We start from the raw sequence: 21,788 nt of genomic DNA on the forward strand, positions 1-21,788 counted from the left end.
GTGGATAGTGCCCAGCCTACCTGTAAACCTGTACAGAGAGCTAAATGCAATTAAGTTCACAGGGACATCAAGAAAATGGTGATCCACAATTCCTGGCTGCCTGGCACTGCACTCTTTCTGCTACTGCTGCTTCTGCCACCATCCCTTTTGAGAGCAGGGAGCCTACAGCATCATGGCGCTGGCTGGAGAATATTCCACCATGTGGGCAAGGGCTCAAGAAGCTACCACCACCGCCAAAGTCCTGGTGGATGGCAACGATGGCCACAGAGGAAAACAAAAAATGAATGCCACGGTGTGTTTGACCTCTACTTCATCCTGGACAAGTGAGTGGTCCTCTGGTTCTGTCCCCAGATAGCTCAGGGGGATTTGCTTTTAGGTTCCAGTCACTATGGTTGGAACATGGCCTTAAAAATTGCAGACTCCGGAAGAGGACAAACAGGGTTGTCTGTGGACAGACCTCAGGCATGGTCCTCAGCAGCTTACTTACTGCCTACAAGGAGAGACACCATCACAGGGGTCCTGGATGGCTCTGCCCCTCCAGCAGATCTCCCTGGCCCAGATCTTGTTCCTACCTGCCTCTCAGTCGGCTTATGGTTAGGATTCACCTTCTCAGCCGTGTGGAGGGCTCACTGCTGGCTCACTGCAGAATAGCTCACTGCTATTCTGGAGAGAGTGCTCTGTGGCCTCTGCTGGGCTCTCTCCCAGTGCCACTGCTCAGAATGTCCTGTGCTTTCCTGCCCCTCATGTTTGCTTCTTCCTTCCCCCATGTTACCATCCAAGGCATCTGCACTGACAAGAGCAGGTGACTCTATCTCAGGATTGTCCTGGGGAAGCTAGATGGTGCCTTAGGCACCTGTTGGCTGTCTAGAAAGGTAAAGGTGAGTGGTTGTTTGGTTCTGGAGAAGTGGTTTGGACCAGTCCTTTCAGAGAGTAGCTGTGATTCTTTGAGTTTCTCAGCTGCCCTGTGGTAAGTGTCTTATCCACTTCTCTAAGACTGTTGTGAGGATAGTGGGGGTTCGGCCCAGCCTTGAGATGTATGGAAGGGTCATTGGCATAGGTGCCAGTGTTAATGAAGTACTTGCTTATGACAGAGAAAGTAGTAAAAATTGATATTCTAACAGTTTGAGGAGGCAAGTCAATCCCCACATTTTGGGAGGGTTATATTGAGGATGGAAGTGGTTCAGTCAACCATAGCTGGTTTGCTGCAAAACATCAGAAAATTAGAGATCCTCCCCTTACCTTTCTGCAAAAATATGAATAAGGTAGGGTCCTAGAGAGGGCCAGAGAAATGGTTTCCTGAGTAAAGAAGGTCCCCACTTGCACCCCCAGTCATTGCCTCACACCGGATCCCACATGGCATCTTCAATGCCAGAAGAGACAGGCCCAGGTAATCAGGCCACACTTGGCTGGGGTTGGAACATGAGCTGAAGGGTCTGAACATTATCCAGACTGGGAAGCCAGGAAAGAAAGGAAGCAGCTCAAGTCCCCTGTGTATACCAGGTCAGTCTACAGGACTGAGGAGATCGCTGGATCTCCCTCAATTCCTAATGTCTGAATTGCCAACTGTCACTCCTATAAGCCTCAACAGAATCCTGTCTGAGGAGGAGCCCCTGCACTTCCATTTCCTACCCATGCTTTCAGAGGTGGCAGCCTTGATTCTGGTCACAGTGAGCCAGGGAGGAGTCCCTCAGCCCGAGGGAAATAACACACCCTTTCCCTGTGAGCCATCTCACAGGGTCTGTTGGAAGGGGCTTGGTACCTTACAGGGCCAGCATGGTGACAAGTACTTGGGGGGTGAGGACATCTTTCTCCCAGGGTTACCTGTGTGGGTGCTCTGTGGCTCTTTGAGAAAAGCAGCCAATGACCAAGTGGCAGCCTAGCCATGGGGTCACTCATTACCTATGGGGTCCTGGGAAATCAGCCTCATCCTTTTGTGATTCAGAATCTCTCACTGTAACATGACTGTCTTTGTACCCGCCTTGCCGGGCGAGATGAGGATGAAGGGAAAGTTGGCTGACTAGATGCAACAGCAGAGGATGAGTGTGATGTGCATCTCCAGGCTAAGCAGAGACATAGCTGAAGTGCTCCCAGCGCTCTCAGGGCTCTTGATGCAGTCCTGGCTCCTTCAAGCTATAGCTCTCTTCCTATGTCCCTCCTGCAGAGGCTGGGGGTGGGCTTCAGAGCACCTCTGCTGATCTAGCAGGGAAAAAGACCAGGGTTCAGGCGGAGCCAGGTTGTCTGAGACCCTTCACCCACAGGGAAAGCCCATTTTGATCATTCATTTCCCCCACCCCCATTAGTTAGCTTTCCATTGTAACAAAATACCTGATATAATCAACTTAAGTGAAGAAAAGTTTATTTTGGTTCATGTTTTCAGAGGTTCAGTCTCTTGGCCCTATTGCTTTGGGTCTGTGGCAGCAGCACAATTCACATTAGTCAAATTATTGAACTAGCCTAGGTTAATGGGTAAAGAAAACGTGGCATATATACCCGATGGAGTACACAGCACAAGGAACCCACTCACCTCATGCCAACCAGCAAGCAAAGGGCAAAATGGGGAGTGTCTGGCGTCCCAACATCCCTGTCCTTACACAGCCCCAGGGACCAATCTTTCTTCCACTGGACCTCACCTCCTCAATGTTCCACCACCTTCCAGTAGCACGAGAGAATTAGAAACAGCTCTTCAGCACATGGCATTTGGGGGACATTCAATATTTAGACTATAACACCTTGATCACCTCCACTTTATTGTTTGCATCTATTAATTGTCCCATTTTAGATATTGTGTAAGTGGGTCATATTGGCCTTTTATGTCTAGCATATTGCACTAAGCACAGTGTTTGCAAGGTTCTGCAGTGTAGCATCCATCAGAACATCATCCATGGTTATGGCTGAATTATATCCCATCGTATGTTCATGTTGTTGACCCATCATCTCATGATGGATAATTGAGTTTTTTCTACACTTGGCTATTGTGAACAATGCTGCTGTGAAAAATCTGTATATGGGTCTATGTGAGTCTGATTTCACTTCTTTTGGGGATAGTCCAAGAGTCATATTGCTGGATCTGTGTTTAGCCTTTTCAGGAGATGTCAAATTGTTTTCCACCATGGTTCTATTATTTTACATTCCTTCCCCAAATCCACTGTTTTTGTTTTCTTTTGTTGTATTTATTTATTTATTTATTTGCTTTTTATAATAGCCTTTCCAATGGATATGGAATTATATCTCATTGTGGTTTTCCTTGTCATTTGTCTAATAAATATTTATATTATCTTTTTATGTGCTTCTTAGCTATTTATGTATCTCCTTCAGAGAAATGTCTATGCAAGTCTTTTGTTCATTTCCTTCTTGTTCTTTATTGATTGTTGTTTGCTTTTTATTGCTGAGTTGTGGGACTTTATATCTTTCTGGATTCTTACCCCATATGAGATACAGGATTTGCAAATATTCTCTTACATTTTGTGGGTTATCTTTCACATACTTTTTATTTTCTTTCTGAAATATGGTCATTTGTTGTTACATATTTATACATGCACACAATATACAATATAAGGATGTAATTTGGCCAATATCACTAACCAGCACATGCCCCTCCCCCCCCTCAACTTCTCCCATTGGACCATTTTCTCATCTGATCTCCCTTTGATTTTGATAAAATCTGCTCCCACCTTTCTCTTCCTTTCTCCTTTCTAAGTTCTTCATATTTCAGAAAACATATGACCCTTAACTTTCTGAGTTTGACTTATTTTACTTGGCACAACAGTCTCTAATTTCATCTATTTTCCTGCAAATGCCATAGTTTCATTTTCTTTATGGCTGAATAGAACTCCATTGGATCTGTGTTTAGCCTTTTCAGGAGATGTCAAATTGTTTTCCACCATGGTTCTATTATTTTACATTCCTTCCCCAAATCCACTGTCTTTGTTTTCTTTTGTTGTATTTATTTATTTATTTATTTGCTTTTTATAATAGCCTTTCCAATGGATATGGAATTATATCTTTTTTTTAAATATATGCCACGTTTTCTTTACCCATTCACCTAGACTAGTTCAATAATTTGACTAATGTGAATTGTGCTGCCATAACATGGGCATGCATGTATCACTATGGCATGAGGACTCTAATTCTTCAAGATAAATATAGAGGAAATGTATAGTTGGGACACATGGTGGTTCTTAGTATGTTCTAGATATTAATCTCTGTTAGAAGAGTAGCTAGCAAATATTTTCTTCCATTTTATAGGTTCCGTCTTCACATTCTTATTTGATTTGCCAAATAAGATCTTATTTGGAGAAACTTTTTAATTTGATGCCATCCCATTTATTAACTCCTGGCATTACTTCTTGAGTTTTAGGGGTCCCATTGAGAAAGTTGTTGCCTGTGCCTATAAGCTGGAATGTTGACCCCAAATTTTCTTCTAGGAGATGCATAGTTTCTGGTCTAATTCCTAGGTCTTTGATCCATTTTGAATTGATTTTTGTCCAGGATGAGAGATAAGTGTCTAGTTTCATTCTACACATAATCAATTTAACCAGCACTATTTGTTGTTAAACGCTGTCTTTTGGCATCCTTGTGAAGGATCAAATGACTGCCAATGTGTAGGTTTGTCTCCGTGTCTTCTATTCTGTACCATCAGACTGTATGTCTGTTTTTATTTCAGTACCATGCACTTCCTTTAGTATAATTTCAGATCAGGTATTATGATGCCTCCTGCTTCACTTTTCTTGCTTATTATTGCTTTGGCTATTCTGAGTCTCTTATTCTCCCAATGAATTTTTTAAAAATTATTCTTCTAATTCTGTGAATAATTTTATTGTTATTATATAATTTTCACCTTAGATTTCTTCTACTCCCTTCATTAATTAATTAACAAGCATATATGCCTATTTTTTGAGGTTATTGTGAAGAGAATGGTTTTCCCGATTTCTTCCTTGGCTGAATCACTGTTGGAGTAGGAAAGCTGTCAATTTATGGATGCTGATCTTCTATCCTGCTACTTTGCTGAACTCATTTATAAGCTCTAAAAGTTTTCTAGTGGAGTTTTGAGGATCTTCTAGATGTAGGACCATCTCTTTGGCAAGAAGAGATAGTTTAATTTATTTTTCTATTTTTATCCTTTTGGTTTTCTTTTCTTGCCTGATCCCTCTGGATAATGTTTTATTGTATTATATTTAATAGGAGTGCTGAGAGTAGACAGTTCATCTTGTTCCTGGTTTTTGAGGAAACACTTTTAGTTTTTCTCCATTTAATATGTTGTTAGCTTTGAGTTTGTAATAAATTACCTTTATAATATTAAGGAAAGCTCTTTCAGTCCCTAGCTTCTGTATCATTTTTATCATTAATGAGTGTTGAAGGCCTTTTCTGTATTTATTGAGATGATCATAAAATTCTTGTGCTTAATTCTGTAAGTGTTCAATTACATTTAATGTTTTGAATATGTTGAACCAATCTTTCATTCCTGGAATGAAACCAACTTGACCACAGTGTATTTTTTTATGTGTTTAGAATGCAGTTTACTAATATTTTATTAAGGATTTTTATACCTATGTTCATTAGGCATATTTGTAGTTTTCTTCCTTGATGCATCTTCATCTGGTTTTGGTATCTGGGTGGTACTGGCTTCATAAAAAGCATTTGGGGGTGTTCTCTTCTTTTCAATTTTATGAAATGCTTTAAGAAAGAATGGTTTTAATTCCTCTATGAAGGTCTGGTAGAATCTTGCTGAGAATCCATCAGGTCCTGGTCTTTTCTTTTTGGAAGGCTTTTAATTTCTGTTTCAATTTCATGACTTGATATTGGTATATCTGGATTTTCTAGATCTTCATAATTAAATTTGGGTAGGTCATATGTGTCTAAAAAATGGTCAACGTCTTCAGATTTTCCAGTTTATGAAGTATAAATTTTCTAAATAGGTTCTGATAAAATATGGATTTCAGAAGAGACTGTGATGATATCTTCTTTTCATCTCTTTTTGTTTATTTGGGTCTTCTCACTTTCTTTTGAGTAGTTTGGCTGAAGTTTTGCCAGTCTTATTTATCTTTTCAAAGAACAAACTCTTTGTTGTATTGATTCTGTGTAATTATTTCTTATCAATTTTGTTAATTTCGTCTCTGATCTTAATTATTTTCTGATTTCTACTGCTATTGAAGTTAGTTTTTTCTTCTTTTTCTAAGGCCTTAAGGTAGAATATAGGATTATTTACTTGGAATCTCAATAATTTTTTTTAATGTAGGCACTCGGTTCTATAAAGTTCCCCCTTAGAACCACTTTCATGTAGGCATGGTGCATGCCTGTAATCTCAGCAATTTTGTAGATCTAAGATTGGAGGATCACAATTTTGAAGACAGCTCCAACAACATAGCAAGACACAGACTCAAAATAAAACTAACAAGGGCTGGATATTTGAGTCAACTATTAAATGTCCTGGATTCAATCTCCATTACAAAAAAGAATTGCTTTGGTACTGTCCCAGAGATTTTAATAGGTACTGTCCCAGAGATTTTGATAGGTTGTATCTCTGTTCTCATTCATTTCTAAGAGTATTGTTCAATATCCATGTGTTTATGTGACTTCTATTATTTCTTTTGTCGTCGATTTCTAGTTTCATTCCATTATGATCTGATAAGATACATGGGATTCTATAGATTATTTTTGTATTTGATAAGATTTGGCTTCTCCCAAATAAAACCGGGTTTGAGGAGTACTCTTTTCCTTGCCTGCCGTGCCTCCTTTGTGGGAGCTGGGTCAGAGGAGCCATCACAAAACCCAAAGAAAACATTAATAATAATAATAATAATAATAATAATAATAATAATAATAATAATAATATTTTAATGTGAAAAAAGGAAAAGATTTGCTTTGTGGCCTAGAATATGATCTGTTTTGTAAAAAGTTCTATTATGACTGAGAAAAAGGTAAATTCAGCTGTTTTGCATAGAATATTTTGTAGATGTTCATTAGGTTGGTTGATTTGATTAATGCTTTTATCTAGGTTGAGTTTACATGTTGTTGACATGTAAACTTTATTGAGTTTACATGTTGTTGTCCTGTTTATTGGTGATAAGGGTGTATTAAATTATTTGTCATTATTATGTTGTTGTCTCTGTGGGGTTTATGTCATGGAGCATTTTTATTTATGTAATTGGGTGTGTTGACATTTGGGGAATAAATGCTCAGTATTGCTCTATCTTCCTGTTGAATTGTTCCCTTAACCAGAATGTAGTGGCCTTCCTTGTCTCTTCTTTGCTTGAAATCAGCTTTGACAGATATGAGAATAGTTAACTCCTGCTTGTGGTTTGTTGCATGAAATATTTTTTCTATCCTTTTTCCCTAAGCCTGTGGATGCCTTTGCCTTTAAGATGATTTTCTTATGAGTAGTATATAGTTGAATATTGATATTTAATTAGTTTTACATGACATTAAAATGCATGTATGCACTTTGATATATCATACATAAATCGGGTATAATTTCTCATTTTTCTGACTGTACATGCTGTTCTTTCAGTTAACCTGTATATTTTAATTGTTGAGTTGAGACTATTAACATTCAGTGTTAGTATTAATATATGTTTGTGGTTTCCTGACATTTTGATTTTTTGCTATATTTTATCCTGCCTTGATTCGAATTTAATGTGTTATTCTTCTATTGACCTTCCTCTGACCTTCCTGAGAATTTTGGGAATTGTTTTTTATTTCCTTTGTGTGCACACAGTATTCTTTAATAGTGCCAGCTTGGTGTTCATGAATTCCTTTAGTTCTTTTCATAGAAAAGAGCATTTTTCATGAGATAGTTACAGAAAACTTTTCCCATTTCAAAATGAGATAGATATCCACATACAGGAGGCTTATAGGACCTCAATTATACCCATTCAAATGAGAAGCTCTCCAAGACACATCATAATAAAATAAACATATATAATTATTTATTATTATATTATATAAGTATTTTTGGGCTTTCTATTTTGATCATTGGTCCGCATGACTATATTCATGCAAATTACCACGGTGTTTTAATTAATTTTGTAATAAATTTTGGATCAAAAATGTGCATACTCCGAGTTAGTACTGGTCTTTTAAAGTATATTGTGGCACTTTGATATTCTATAAAATTTATGGATGAGTTTTTCTACTTCTGAAAAAAAATACCATTAGGGTTTTAATGAAGACACATTAAATCTTTAGATAGTTTTGACTGGTGTTGTCATCTTGACAAAATTTGTCTTCTAATCCCTAAAATGTGATATTTTCTCATTTCTTTATGTCTAAATTATTTCAGCAATGTATTATTAGTTTTCAATCTACGTCTTTTATTTATTTATTTATTTGTAAATTTATTTATTTATTTATTTATTAATAAGTATTTTTTCCCAGCTGGATGTATTTATAAATGAAATAATTTTCTTAATTTTCTTTTTGGATGCTTCATTGTTAAGATTTGGAAATGTAACTGGTTTGTATATTTTTAAATTTGTGTCCTGTTATTCTGCTGAATTTGTTTATTAGAGTCAAAAGACTGTTTAGTAAAATTTTCAGATTTTCTCATGTAAGAATATCATCTACAAAGAGTAATAACCTTATTCTGTCTTTCTAATTTGAATTTATCTTATTCCGTTTTCTTCCTTACTTTCTCTGGTTTGAGCTATCAATATTATGTTGAAGAAAAGTGATAGTGACAGGCAACATATCTGGATCTTAGGAGAAAGGCTTTTATCATTTTTTAGTCTTTCATCATTGAACATACTAGTTGAATGTCTTTCGTATCTGGCCTTCGATATTGAAAATATCTTTCTTTAGTCATAACTGTTTTTTACAAAGAAATGTGCGGGATTTTTTTTTCCATATGTTTTTCTCCTTCATCAATTGGTATAGGTTTTTTTTCTTCATTTCAATAATGAGGTGCATACACTAATTTTTTTTAGAACCATCTTTGCATTGTGAAAATAAATCCCACAATGTATAAGCCTTTTAGTGTGCTTCTGAATAAATTTCATACATTCCACCTGGTATTTTGTTAAAGTTATTGTATCTATGTTCAGAGGGATTGTTGGCCTATACATTCCTCAAATGTCTTTATTTGACTCTGGTGTTAGGGTAATACTGCATCATAGAATGAATCTGATATTTTCTCCTCATCTTCAATTTTTGGAAAAGTTTAAGAAAAAAATATTGAAATTTCTTTCTGAATGTTTTCTAGAATTTACCAGTGAATCAAGGTAGCCTTTTTGGGGTGGGGGGATGTAGATTTTTATTATCTTTTAAAAATTGCAGGTCTATTCACATTTTCTATTTGTTTTCATGACTTACTTTAGGTAGATTTAGTGTTTTTAGAAAAAAATACCATTTCATCTAGGCATACAATTTGTTAGCCTAGATATCCATCGTATGCTGTTAATTTCTATAAAATTGGCAATAATGCTATTATAATGTTGATTCTCTTTTATTTATCGATTCTCTAACATCTTTTCTACTTCATTCTTTCACTAGCTTTGAATTTAATTTTATTTTTTCATAAGTGGTAAATTTAATCTATGGATAAATCTTTTTACTTTTAAATGTACTTGTTTTTATATAAACAAATACATTTAAAAGTAAAAAGATTTATCCATAGATTAAATCATCTTAGGACTGCTTTAGCTTCATTCCATGTTTTCTTATGTTGTGTTTTTATTTTTATTTATTTGTCTCAGGTACTTTCCAATTTATTTTTTGATTTATTCTTTGAGACATTGACTATTTAATAGTACACAGTGCAATTGTTTAATTTCTGCCTGCTTATGAATTTTCAAGGTCTCTTTTTGGTTGATTTTGAGGGTTTTTTTATTATGATAAGGAAATATACTTCAGGTGACTGAATGACTATCCTCATGCCAATTACTTGTGCGAGTGTGTGTGTATGTGTGTGTGTGTGTGTGTGTTTCTGTTTTGTGGCTTAACATGTGATCTACTAAGATGAATCTTCCATGTGAATTTGGAAAAAAAATATGTATTCTGCTGTTGTCAGGTAGGGTGTTCTGTAAATATCTGTTTGTTACAGGATTTTTTTCTTTTTTGTCTTTCTTATTGTTGCATTATAATTATCCCCATACTGAGATTCAACATGCCACAATAATACATTAACATGATATAATTTGATCAGTTTTAAATAATGATATTAAAATCTTCTCTTTTGACTTTTCTCTATTTTCTTTGTTTTATATGGTCCTATTCATGATTGAAAAGAGCATCTCAAAATCTCAAACTTGAGTTTAGCACTATTTACTTAATTCTGTTCAATTTTGTTTCATGAGTTTGGAACTATGATTTTTTTTGTAGAGGTCTGTTTGTAATTGTAGTATCCTTTTTGTGAATACACTTTTATGACCATGACCTTATGAGTTTCACTTTAAATTATTTGCACCTTTAGGTCTAAAATGAGTCACTTGTAAACAGCATAAAATTAGATCATGGATTTTTGTTTTCATTATTTAAAATCCATTCTGACAATCTGTGTCTTTAGATTTTCATCTGCTTGTAATTGAAGTAATTTCTGTTAGGAAGGGATTTGGCATTAAATGGTTGTTTCCTGTATTTTTTCAGCCTTTTCTGTTCTTCCTTTTCTTCTTCTGTCTCTTTTTGTGCTTAGTTGATACTTTTGAAATGAGACATTTCATTATTTCATTTACATTCTCATTTCTTTTGTATGTATTCTATTTTGTATATTTTCTTTGTGATTACATGCAGATTACTTGTAGCCTTCTAATCTTATACATAGCAAGCCAATCTGAATTTCTGCCAACTTAACTTTAATTACATACAAAAATTCTACTATAGTCTGAAATCATGTAACATTTTGTTACCAATGCCACAAATTACATCTTTACATGTTGTGGGCTCAATAATATATATTCATAATGATTTTGGGCATTTGTCTTATAAATGCTGCAGAAAAGAAAAATAAAGTTACAAAACAAGATTACAATAAAAATGGTTCATATATTTGCTCTTTTATTTATCTTTCTGTGTTCAAATGGCTTTGAGTTATTGTCTGGTGTCTTTCACTTTTTACTTGAAGGACTTTATTTAGTATTTCCTAGAATGCAGTTGTAGAGCTTGTCTTCTGGATCTTCAATAATCTATTGTATGACTCCACCCAAAATCTTTGGCCCAGGACATCTATGATTTGTCTCCTGAAGGTTTGTGGTTGTTATTAAGTAGAGTGCCTGTTCCTTTTTTATCCATGTTTCAAGTTATGCAAAGGAAAGTTGAGGGAATCAATCCATGAAGTATCCCCAAGACAAGTAAAAACATATGGACACAGTAATTAGCAACTGCTCCTTCTGATTGAAGAAGAATAATTTTAAACTAGGTCCACTGCTCGAAACCAAACTGTTTCCATACTGGGAATAGAGTAGGGGAAGTGTGATAAAACACTACGTACACATTTCTGTGACTTTGAAGATGGCTTTTTTTCCACTGAACACTTATATTATTGCTATCAAAGTTTCATTTATTTCCAGAGATTCTGCAAAGTTGGCCTGGAAGCATTCAGGTCTTCTGTTGCTTTTGTCTAATTGTATATTTGTTTGTTTTGTGTATGCTCTGTGTGTGTGTGTGTGTGTGTGTATGTGTGTGTGTCTGTATGTGTGTGTCTGACTGTTTGTTTTGGAATGCTTCCATGATTAGTAGAGCATTGAGATTCAAAGACACCATTTCTCTGAACAGCTACTAGTTTGATACTATAATTGCATTTTTAGATTCATCTCAAAACATTTGAAGATCCATTGAAATTTCAATTACTAGAATGAGGCTCACAGCAATTTAAAAACATAATTAATTAATAAATACTCCTGCCCAACTCTGTGAGACTCCAGATCCCATTCCCCCAAGGCAACCACTTGCAAACCTACTAACTTTCATTTATGATATTATGCCCTTCTTTCTAATTATACGTTTGTTCTGGCTGGTGTTTCTTTTTGTTTCTCTCTTTACAATGGAGATAAAGCATTGGCTTCTTCATAACTGGCTCCCCTGCATGCTTCTGTAACGTCCTCTTTCATCCTGCCTACATGATCAAATCACTATGATGTTTTGAACTCAAACATTAACATCAGAAGTGTCCTCAGTATCCAGTGTTCTTGTCTCTCTTGGGTACTAGCATGATTGGAGCCTTATGTTTGGGAACTTCAGTTTTCTAGGGAGTGGTTTGTCTCTGTATTCCTTTACTCTTTCCATAAACACTGTCTTTCTTCTTCATTTTTTTTTAGATTTTTTAAAAATAATCTATTGGTTTTTAATTTTTATCTATTTATCTATCTATCTATCTACCTATCTATCTATCCATCTATTTCGTGTGGTGCTGTGGATCAGACCCAGTGCATCACATGAGCTAGGCAAGCATTCTACCACTGAGCTACAAACCCAGACCCCTTTCTTCTATGTTTTAGAATACACAGCCTCTTTGGAAATCATCTCAAACTGAAACTTTTGCAGAGCATATGAAGAGGTTGATGACTCTGGCTCCCCACGAGTCTTCAGTGGACAATACTCCTGGCTACAGAGTCAGGGTTGGGGAACAGGAGAACAATAAGAGTAAGAAAGAAAGCAAAGAGTGTTACCCTCAGTTAGGAGAAGGAGTTGTCTTGCACATTAGCCTGGGTGGTGTGGAGAGCAAAAGTCTGTGTTATGGATGGGCTTGCTATCTAGCACTTAGTCAGCCAGATATTGTTGGATACCACATCATTATCCAGGTATGCCAAATGAAGTGGGCAGTGTGTGGGATTTGGAGAAAGATCTGGTTTCAGATCCATGCTAGATATGAATATGGTCAAGAATTGCTTGAGGTTTCAGAGCCTCAGTTTTCTCAGTTGTGCAAGGGGAATAAGTTCATATTAAAAGGAATGCATGCACATCAGTTTCCTGGCATATGTGCTCAGTGAAGGATAATCCTGATATTGTTAGGGTTATATAGATCTTATTTCCTCATCGGCTACATGCAGTTGGGTATGAAGCCTAGAGGAGGTAGTAAGATGGTAGAGAGAAGGTTGCTATTGGTAAGTGACAATCAGCACATATAAGCATGACCTTGCAGACACTCAAATTTAAGGACACAGTGATAAATGGAGAGAAGAAATGGTGACTCCTGGTAGGGATTATGACTCTCATAACATATCAATCACATTAACCACCATGGATCCAGGAAAAATGTCCAGACAAGGGCACCAGCCTCAGTTTCACCATAGACCATCTTTCAGAACTTGGACAAAGAGCATAGACATTAAGCTTGACATTTCTCTTCCATACCTGGAATCTACTTGCTGTTCCTTCATGCAATGCAGACTGTCAGCTGAAGAATTGCAAACACCTTTGTTCCTACGATGTAGCCCAGATGGAAGTGATTCCCACAATGTGGAAGATCAGGAGGACCCAATTTCTTTTCCCTCCTTCCCAACAATCCAGGGACTAAATGTGAGACAAAGAGAGGAGGGACCTGAGAGTCAGGATGGGAAGAGCCTGTGGGTCTCCCTCCTAGTTGGAAATGATGACAGCTGGACATGCTGCTTCCCTGGCAGTGCATACTGGAAAAGGCCTTCTGTGCTCAGAGTAGCTGAGAACTGCAAGCTGGTGAGAAACCTAGGATATAAAGCAAGCTCATGTTTCCATCTGTACTTGCTGAGGTTTAGGTTCCTATTGGAAATTCCTGCACTTGCTGCTGTGAGTGCTGGGAAATGTGGGACAGTGAGAGGAATCTGGCAATGTCATGAGGTTACAGGTCAGACATAGGTCTGCAAAAGAATCCCCACCCTGAGGGATGGGGGACTTACAGACCAGGACTGGTCACACCCTGGGCCTGGGATAGGGCTGTCCAGGTATGTTTGATGGCAGTGATGTCAAGGTCCCTTATGTGGGCATCCATAGAGAGAATAGGAAATGGTTAAAACAAGGGCAAATGGAGGGAAAAAGAGAACTTGCATATCAGACCATATGGAGGTGATGGACCTTTCTATCCAAGATATCTTACCCATTTAGAGTCTACACAGGCCCCATGTAGCACGACCAGCCACACTGGTAAATTATCAAAGTTCCCTCATCTTGGGATGCCCCACAGCCCCAGGTTGGTGGGGTTGCTTGGCCACTCTCTGCTACTCCTGGCCCTGACTAATGTTACCTCTAAGGATGATCCACTCTAGTTCTTGGTTCTGGGTTGCACTTATTACAGAGCCTGCTGGACAGCGGGGCAAGGCAGAAACTGCCCATTTGTTGAATATGCCATATCCCCAACTCGTGTTTCCTTTGCTTTTAGGTCCAGCAGCGTGCATGGCGACTGGATTCACATTTATTCCTTTGTGGAGCATTTGGTGCATAAATTCAAAAAGTATGGCTTCTCCACACTGCAGGATCCTATATGCTGCAGGGAGCACTACTCTGGCAGACAGAGGACATGGCAAATACATTTTGTGGGTGTCAGAGCACCCTCATGTAGGGAGCACAGAGAGTGCCCAGGGTGCTGGTTCACAAACCACACTAGATATGTGGGGTCTCAGCAACATGGGACAAAGAGCATAGATGTTAAGCCTGACATTTCTGGGGCACAGGGCATAGTGCAGAGACACAGTCTTGCCTCCAGGACCTCACAGGCTGGGAAGAAGTCAAGACAGACAAAACAGTAAATCAGTAACTGGCCCCAGGTTTCAAAGTTCTCAGAGTCTAAAGAAAGGTACAGAGAACTAGAGTTTCCATGGAAGTTTAAAGGAAAAAGCAAGAGTGCCAGAAATCAAAAGTAGTTTTCCCCAAAGAAGGTAGAAATTTTAACTTGATCTTTAAGGATAGAGAAAAGTCAGGGTCACAGCAACCATCAAGGTGATCTCTAATGAATGTGGGGATCTGGAGACCTCTAATGATGGTGATACTGAACATGCAGGGGAGGGAGGGAAATTCAAAGCCAGGCTCAAAAATGAGGCTGTACTGATCAGCTTGGGGCCAAGTCAAGTGACTCATCATATCAGGTCAAGGGATGTAGAATTCACCCTGTGAGCCATAAGGAAGTCACGGAAGATTCATGGATTGGGGAAGACAAGATCAAGATTGTGCCTTGGGAAGAAAATTCCAATAGCTATAAGTGAAGTGATTTGGGGAAAAACAAGATACTAGGAGATCAGCCAGGGAGGCCTGTAGAAATCTTACTATGGGGTCTGAGGGTCTTGGGTTATAGGGCACTAAAGAGAGAGAAAGGGGAGGCAGGTGTGTAAATGGCTGCCAAAAAGAAGATGAACTCTTTGAGCCAGAGTGAAGTGGGCTCAAAGATACAAACAAGGTGACAGTAGAAGATAGTCCAGGTTGGTGGGCTCATGGAGGAATGTAGATGTATCTGTCTCCATGAGTGTGGGTTGTGTGTATGTGTGTGTGTATGTGTGTGTGTGTGTGTGTGCACATGCATGTGAGTATGTGAGTGTGAGAGAGAGAGTTGGGGTGTTGGGAATACAGAGCTGAAGCAGGAAACCTTCAGCACCCTCTTTTTCCTTGGACACTTCATCTCCATAGTCTTTAGAATCCTTCACCAAATACTTCTGACCGCCCCCCTCATGTGAAATGACCCCAGGGCAGAAGAGATGGGGTGGGGATCAGGGAAATATGCACCTCCTCCCTGGCTGCTCACTGATATCCAGTAGAACCAGTGCATTGGCTTCTCATGAACTGTGCTTCCTCCTCAGCCCAAATATGCAGATGTCCTTCGTTCTCTACTCAGAAAATGCAGAAATTCTCATGCCGCTCACTGGAGACAGGTAGGTGCTGCTGTGAAGCCCAAGGCAGGCCTGATGAGCCTGGCCACATGGAGCTCCAAGGATCTGAGAGGCTCACGGAGAGCAAGGTGGGCTGGTCCTGACAACCTTAAATACCCACATTGGCCTCCAGCCCTGGCTTGCCAGTGCCCCTCTGTCGACTGCTTCATTGATACCTGCAGATTCTGTGCTTTCAGAAGTTCATCTACCCTGCCCTTTATCAGCCCTGAATTCTTCCCTGGAGGCTGGCTGTGTCAACCTTCCCCATCCCTATTCTAAAAGCTCATGGGGCAGATAGGTAGGTCCCACCAGAACTCTGGCCTGGGACCTTCCATGGCAGGTAAATGCCTGCCCAGGCCAGTGAGGCAGGGAGACAGCCTGGGGACCATGGGAAGTGCTTTGTAGAGGGTCTAGGCCAGGAGGGGCCCTGAGTCCAAGGCAGGGATGGGTGCTGCAGGGAGGCATGAGGAGCAAGTATCCAGGGTGTGGAGGTGGAGCACCTGTGCCAAGGGGCCCAGAGGTGGGAAGTTGTGGAGCTTCTGACTGACTGGGAGGGAGGGAGAGCTTGGGATGCAATGTCCAGTGCTCTGCAGAGTAGGACAGGCACAGAAGAGGGGTGGAGACACTGAAGACATCTGCATGTTTGGAGTTGTGGGGGAATTTTTGTTCAGGGACACCCTTCTCCCCCCCCCCCAAAAAAAAAAGCCAGTATCAGGGAATGAAGAGGGACAAGCCAGCCCCAGGCAAGAGGAAGGAGTTTCAGGGCATATGGATAGGTTGACACCCAGGTATATCGTCAAGGAGACAGGGAGGGGCTGACTCTGTGGACACAGGGAAGGCCTGGGTTGGTGTCCTGTGGTGTGGGTTGGGGAGAGATCTGAGTGGGTGTGAGGTGGTAGAGAGGAAGGATGTGGGAAGGATGCTGGTGGGGGTCCCTGAGGGGCAGTGTTGCTGGGCCGGCAGCAGGAGGTGCTGGGCTGGGCAGCCCCTGGTTTGGCCTTCCCTGGGCAGGGCTGGGTGTGGCCTCCTCACCCCCCGCCCTCAGGGAAGAGCCAGGCAGGGTCAGGATTAGGGCCTTCAGTTTTCACCCAGGGGAGCTTCTCTCTGCCTGCACTGGAAAGCCACCCTCAGGGTCTATTTTCTAGGTCATTTTGCTGACTCAGCCTATCACATGTACTCAGCCCAAGCCTCAATGTGCCCCTTCCTGTACCATCATTGCCAATAGAGCCATCTGGCCTGCCCTAATCCTGTCTGTCTGCTTTAACAGCATCCGACAGGCCAAATCCCCCAGCCAGTCCACAGAGCACTGTTGGGCATCCTCATGGCCAGCCTTGGGTCTTTGTTTCAGAAACATTTGAGGTCCTGGAGCCCCAGCTCTCTAATTAAGCAGACTAGCTACTACCTTTGGCAGGGGAAAGGGAGGAAGAAGGTCAGGCCAGAGGTCTGTGGCAGTGGGGGATAGTAGCTGGCAGAGCTTAGCCACATGACCTTTCCTCAACCCAGCCTTCCCTATGGAAAGACAGAGTGTTCAGGAGGACAGTGTTCCAAGATTTAGAGATAGAGGCAGGAATGATGAGGCCCCATGGTGTCTCTCACACACAAGCACACCCTGTGGGCCTCCTTGTGTAGGCCCATGGAGAGCTCCCGGAGGCCTAAATACTCTCAGAAAGGCATGAGCTCAGAAAAAGGCAGACATTACGTGGGACCCTCTAAGCAGGCCCCCACTCTTGCCTGACCTGCCTCAGGGCTCATGGAATCATGGACAAAGAAGGCTGTAAACCTCCTGTCCAAGTCCCAGAGCCGAATGTGGGTCAAGGTGGTGCTTGCCTCGTGTCCTCTCCTGTCCAAGCAGTTCCACAGTAGACAGAGCTGTGGGGTAGTGTATGAGCTGGTTTGTAATAGTCAATCTTCCTAAGTCAAGCTTCATTTTCACCTTTTTTTTTTTTTTAGAAAAAAAATTCATGAGGGTCTTCGACAACTTCTGAGAGTGGTACCTAGAGGACAGGAACATATGCAAGAAGGATTTAAGTTGGTATGTAGGGCTGGAGTCTGGAGTCGAGGTTGCTGGCTCACTGCTCTTAGAGCTTTACTGAGGAATCTCACTCCCCGCCCCCCACCAAATGTTTCTTCATTTCCTTGCAGGTAAATGAGCAAATGGCAAAAATCAGCTCCACAGGTAAGTTGCCCTGCCATCTTCCTGGTAAGTGGGGCACACAGCTGGTGCCCCTGGGTGAGGTGTGTGCAGATTCCTAGCTCCTAGTGCCTCTTCCTAGCCCTTGCTCTTGGAGTCAGTACCTCTCCTTTCAGAGCATAGGATTTTTGCATCAGGTAGGCTCTGCTGTCCCCTGTTTCAATGCAAGGATCTTGGTCACTCTATGATTTTTGACCTAGGGTTGTTCCCAGTGAGCAAAAAGAAAAAGAAAAAAAAATTGTAGGAACCTTGAGCAGACTGAGGCCTCTTTTCTGTGGAATCCACATCTTGTTTTCCCCTACCTGGCCTTACCTTCCTCTTCCTGCTCCCATTCATTTCTTCCTACTCTTGAGTTGCCTCCGGGGCATACAGCTCAGACAGTGCAACTATCTCTTTTGCTTAGCATGCATGAGGCCCTGGGTTTGATCCCCTGCTCCCCCCACAAGATATATAAATATATATATATATATATATATATATATATATATATATATATATATATTGCACACCCTGAATAGAAGTCTCTCTGAACTGTGAGCTTGTAACTTCCATCAGGAATAGGTGGAACTTGTTGGGGAACAACAGTGAGGGGTTGTGGGGTCCCCTTCTAAATAACTACAAGACTTGACACAGATGCCAAGAGTTTCTACAAGCTGTACCTGAATTGGGTGCTTGGCTTCTGCCATGTTCACTGGGCTCTGCAGGAGGGTCTGATTGCTCCTTCCTCCATACAGCTAATAGGCTGGCCCTTGTAGACAAATGGCTGGGCTTCCTGGGGCGGGGGGAAGGGTTCACAGACAGGGAGTTAATGAGAACTCAAAGCACCTGTCTCAGAATGCTGAGGTGAGGGGAGCCCCAGACCTGCCTGTAGTAGTCACTGCAGGGCTCTGGAGACCTGCAGCAGTGTCACAGCTTCTTTAGCTCCACATGGACACGTGCTAACTAGGCCCCCCACTTGTTGATTATTCTGTAGGCAACAACGTGGCCAGCATAATTATTGCTCTGATGGGTGGACTACTAGAAGAAATGACATTTAAGGAGACCAAGGAAGAGGTGAGTCCAGTCCGTGGTTCTCTGCACTGTGCCCCACAAAGACTGATGATTTACTCTTTGACACCTTTTTTTTAGGCTGACAAGTGTCGGAGTCGAGGGGCAGTCATCTACACTGTGGGTGTGCTGGGATACAACAAACACCAGGTACTTCAGAGCAGATGCCCAGGGGTCCCTCTGCAGCCTAGTTGGGGAAGGTCTCACGGGTGGCTTCCCAGGGCCTGGAAGAAGCTGCTCTTCTCACCTGCCTCAGGGAACTTGAAAACAGGTGGCTGCGGTGAAAGGACAACCAGAGGGTGTGAGTCACCAGCATCACCTGTGCTGGGTGGGTGGGGGGAGCTTCCTGCTCCCTAAGCCTGGGCTGTGGGCAGAAGCCAACGTCTGACCCCAGCTCCTGACACTCCACTAGCCCCACTGCAAGAGGGCAAGACACTCTGCCCTGGGTCTGGGAACCTGCTTTCTCAAGACCCTGGGCTAGCTGAGGGGCTCAAGTCACCTCTTTTCCTTTGTAGATGACAGCCATTGCAGACTCCCCAGATTACACAGTTGGGGTGGACACAGGATTTAAGGATCTGAAAAACATTGTTGAGTCGGTGAGTCTGGCTGAATGTGAGCAGAGGTGATCTGCGTCTCTCTGGATCCTGAGGATCACACTCCTAGCCCCCTTCCTCCCCTCTCTCTTCCAGCTTGCTTCCAAGACCTGCATTGAAATCACATCTGTAGAGGCTTCCACTCTGTGTGCAGGAGGTGAGAGCTGAGGGGCCCCTGGGGTGGACAGATGGTTTAATGGATGAGTGTTCACATTGCATGAGTGTGCGTGAATGTGTATGTGGTGTTTTGTGTGGGAGGTGAGACTGCATGGTATGTGTTGTGTATATGGTAACAGTGGTGTGGGATGTGTGTGGTGTGTGTGTGATGGGTGTTTCAGTGTTGTGGTGTGTTGTCTACTGTGCAGGAGGATATGAAGTGTATATGCACTGTGTGGTGTTTATGTGATGTGTGGTGCATCTCAGAATTTGTAGGTGGTGTGTGGCATGTGTGATTTGTAGAATATCTTTGTGGTGTTTACAGTCTCTAAGAGTAGTATATGCTGTGTTTATCATTTGCACGAGCCATGTATTGGTGTGTGTGTTTCTCTGTGTGTGACTTACGGGTGGTGTTTTGTAGTGTGTATAGTGTTTGTGTGGAGTTCTTTATTGAGGTGTATGTGCTGTGGACCCAAGTGTGGGTGTGAACTGTATGAATTATGTGGTTTTGGTATAGCTTTGTGGGATATGTATTCAATATGTATGTGGTGTGTGTCATGCATGTTTGTAATTTATGGGTGGCATGAGTGGTATTACAACAGGGAGTTTGGTGTTTGTGTATATTTATGGTTTCTGCCTATATAGGTCATGGGGAATATACATGAGTGCACAGTGTTGTGTGGTATGTGTGCCAGAGAATATGTTGTATGTGAGCACAGTGGTATTGTGTGCGGTATGTGCTTATGTTGTGGGTGTGTAGAATCTGTATGCAGGGTATTTGTGGTATATGCAGTATTCAGGGACTGGTTTGTGGTGTGTTAGGAGTATGGTATTGGATATTATGTTTTTTTGTATGTGTGTGGTGTGTGATTTAGTACCTGTGGGTGGAGTGTTTTTCTATGGTATATGGAGGGGTAAGTGTGCTTGGGGTATACAGTATATGCATGTGCATATGTGTGCCGAGGTGTATGTGTGGTAGAGTGTTTGTGGGTGGGTGGATGTGTGGGGAGGTGTGCATGGGTGATGTGTATAGATATGTTGTATATGAAATGTACATTGTGGGGGTATGTGTGTTAGAAAGCATGGTGTGGGTATGTGCCCAAATATTATCTATCTAATACAAAATGTTTAATTGCAAAAGTAGAAAAACATATTTTTAAAAACTCTCAAGGAAACACTAGAAAATCAATGGAGCAACATTTAACAGGCCAGTAGGTCAAGAGAAGTCAGGGCTCATTCCAGGAGGACCAGGCTGATGGGGGATTTGAAAAATCTGTAGAGTTAGTACAGCCACAAAAAGTGTGGAAACAGTGATATCAATGGATAAAGAAAAATAACTGAACAAAAGTCAGCTTCCAGTGTCCCTGCCTGACAAAGGTGTCCACCCTGACAGTCACCCAGTGGGGAAAGGGCCACTTCTGTTCCTTGTCCCCAAGGACTAGACCTAACCAGGATGCCTCTGACCATCCTGCATTCCTGCCTCAGTGTGCTGAGGACACAATTGTATGGTCTTGGGGATGGTCACCTCTCCTTGTCACAAACCCTGTATGTAGCCTTGGTACCACATGGTTGGTGTCCTCACACTGTGGTTGATGGAGACAGAACCCACCACCTCCTTTTATCCCTGGTGACAGCTCAGCTGCTACAGTGAACTCTGGCCCAGGTAGCTGGGTCCTGGCCTCCCTGCCCTCGACAAGGAGGCTCCATGGCCACAGGCTGTTGGCAGCAGAACCGTGTGTTCATCCATGCTCTGCTACCTGTGGCACCAGGCCTGTGGCACCAGGCCTGTGGCAAAGTGTGGCCTAATATGGATAGAAATAGTACTGTCAGGACTGTTGGGAGACACAGAGGTGGTGATTGGATCGGCACTTGGAGGCTGATGGGTCCTAAGGACAGTGGCAGGTCCTGATATTTCCACTTTGGTTCTTGGTTCAACATTCCCCCTGCCTTTGCTTGTGCTGGGCAAGTACTAAGGGGTGGGGGTGGACTCAAGGACCCCCATTCCCCCATATGGCCTCTTCTGCTTCTGGTTTAAAGCAGCCC

The 21,788-nt window shown here is 41.5% G+C and overlaps 1 protein-coding gene across 3 annotated transcripts in view; it reads left to right on the forward strand.

The window, feature by feature from the left end:
• The first annotated feature begins 11,061 nt into the window (after nt 1-11,061).
• Nucleotides 11,062-21,788, forward strand: part of LOC110598553 (ANTXR like) — a 31,910-nt gene continuing 21,183 nt past the window's right edge. For 2 of the 3 annotated variants that reach the window (XM_078042726.1, XM_078042733.1), the window contains exons 1-7: nt 11,062-15,761; nt 17,709-17,790; nt 17,901-17,934; nt 18,923-19,002; nt 19,078-19,146; nt 19,512-19,592; nt 19,686-19,746. In XM_078042726.1, coding sequence (XP_077898852.1) covers nt 15,568-15,761; nt 17,709-17,790; nt 17,901-17,934; nt 18,923-19,002; nt 19,078-19,146; nt 19,512-19,592; nt 19,686-19,746 — 601 coding nt within the window. In that variant the 5' untranslated portion in view covers nt 11,062-15,567. The remainder of the gene's footprint in view (nt 15,762-17,708; nt 17,791-17,900; nt 17,935-18,922; nt 19,003-19,077; nt 19,147-19,511; nt 19,593-19,685; nt 19,747-21,788) is intronic. The other variant, XM_078042729.1, reaches the window with a different exon arrangement.

Source organism: Ictidomys tridecemlineatus, chromosome 1 (assembly GCF_052094955.1).
Source record: "Ictidomys tridecemlineatus isolate mIctTri1 chromosome 1, mIctTri1.hap1, whole genome shotgun sequence".
Taxonomy (NCBI): domain Eukaryota; kingdom Metazoa; phylum Chordata; class Mammalia; order Rodentia; family Sciuridae; genus Ictidomys; species Ictidomys tridecemlineatus.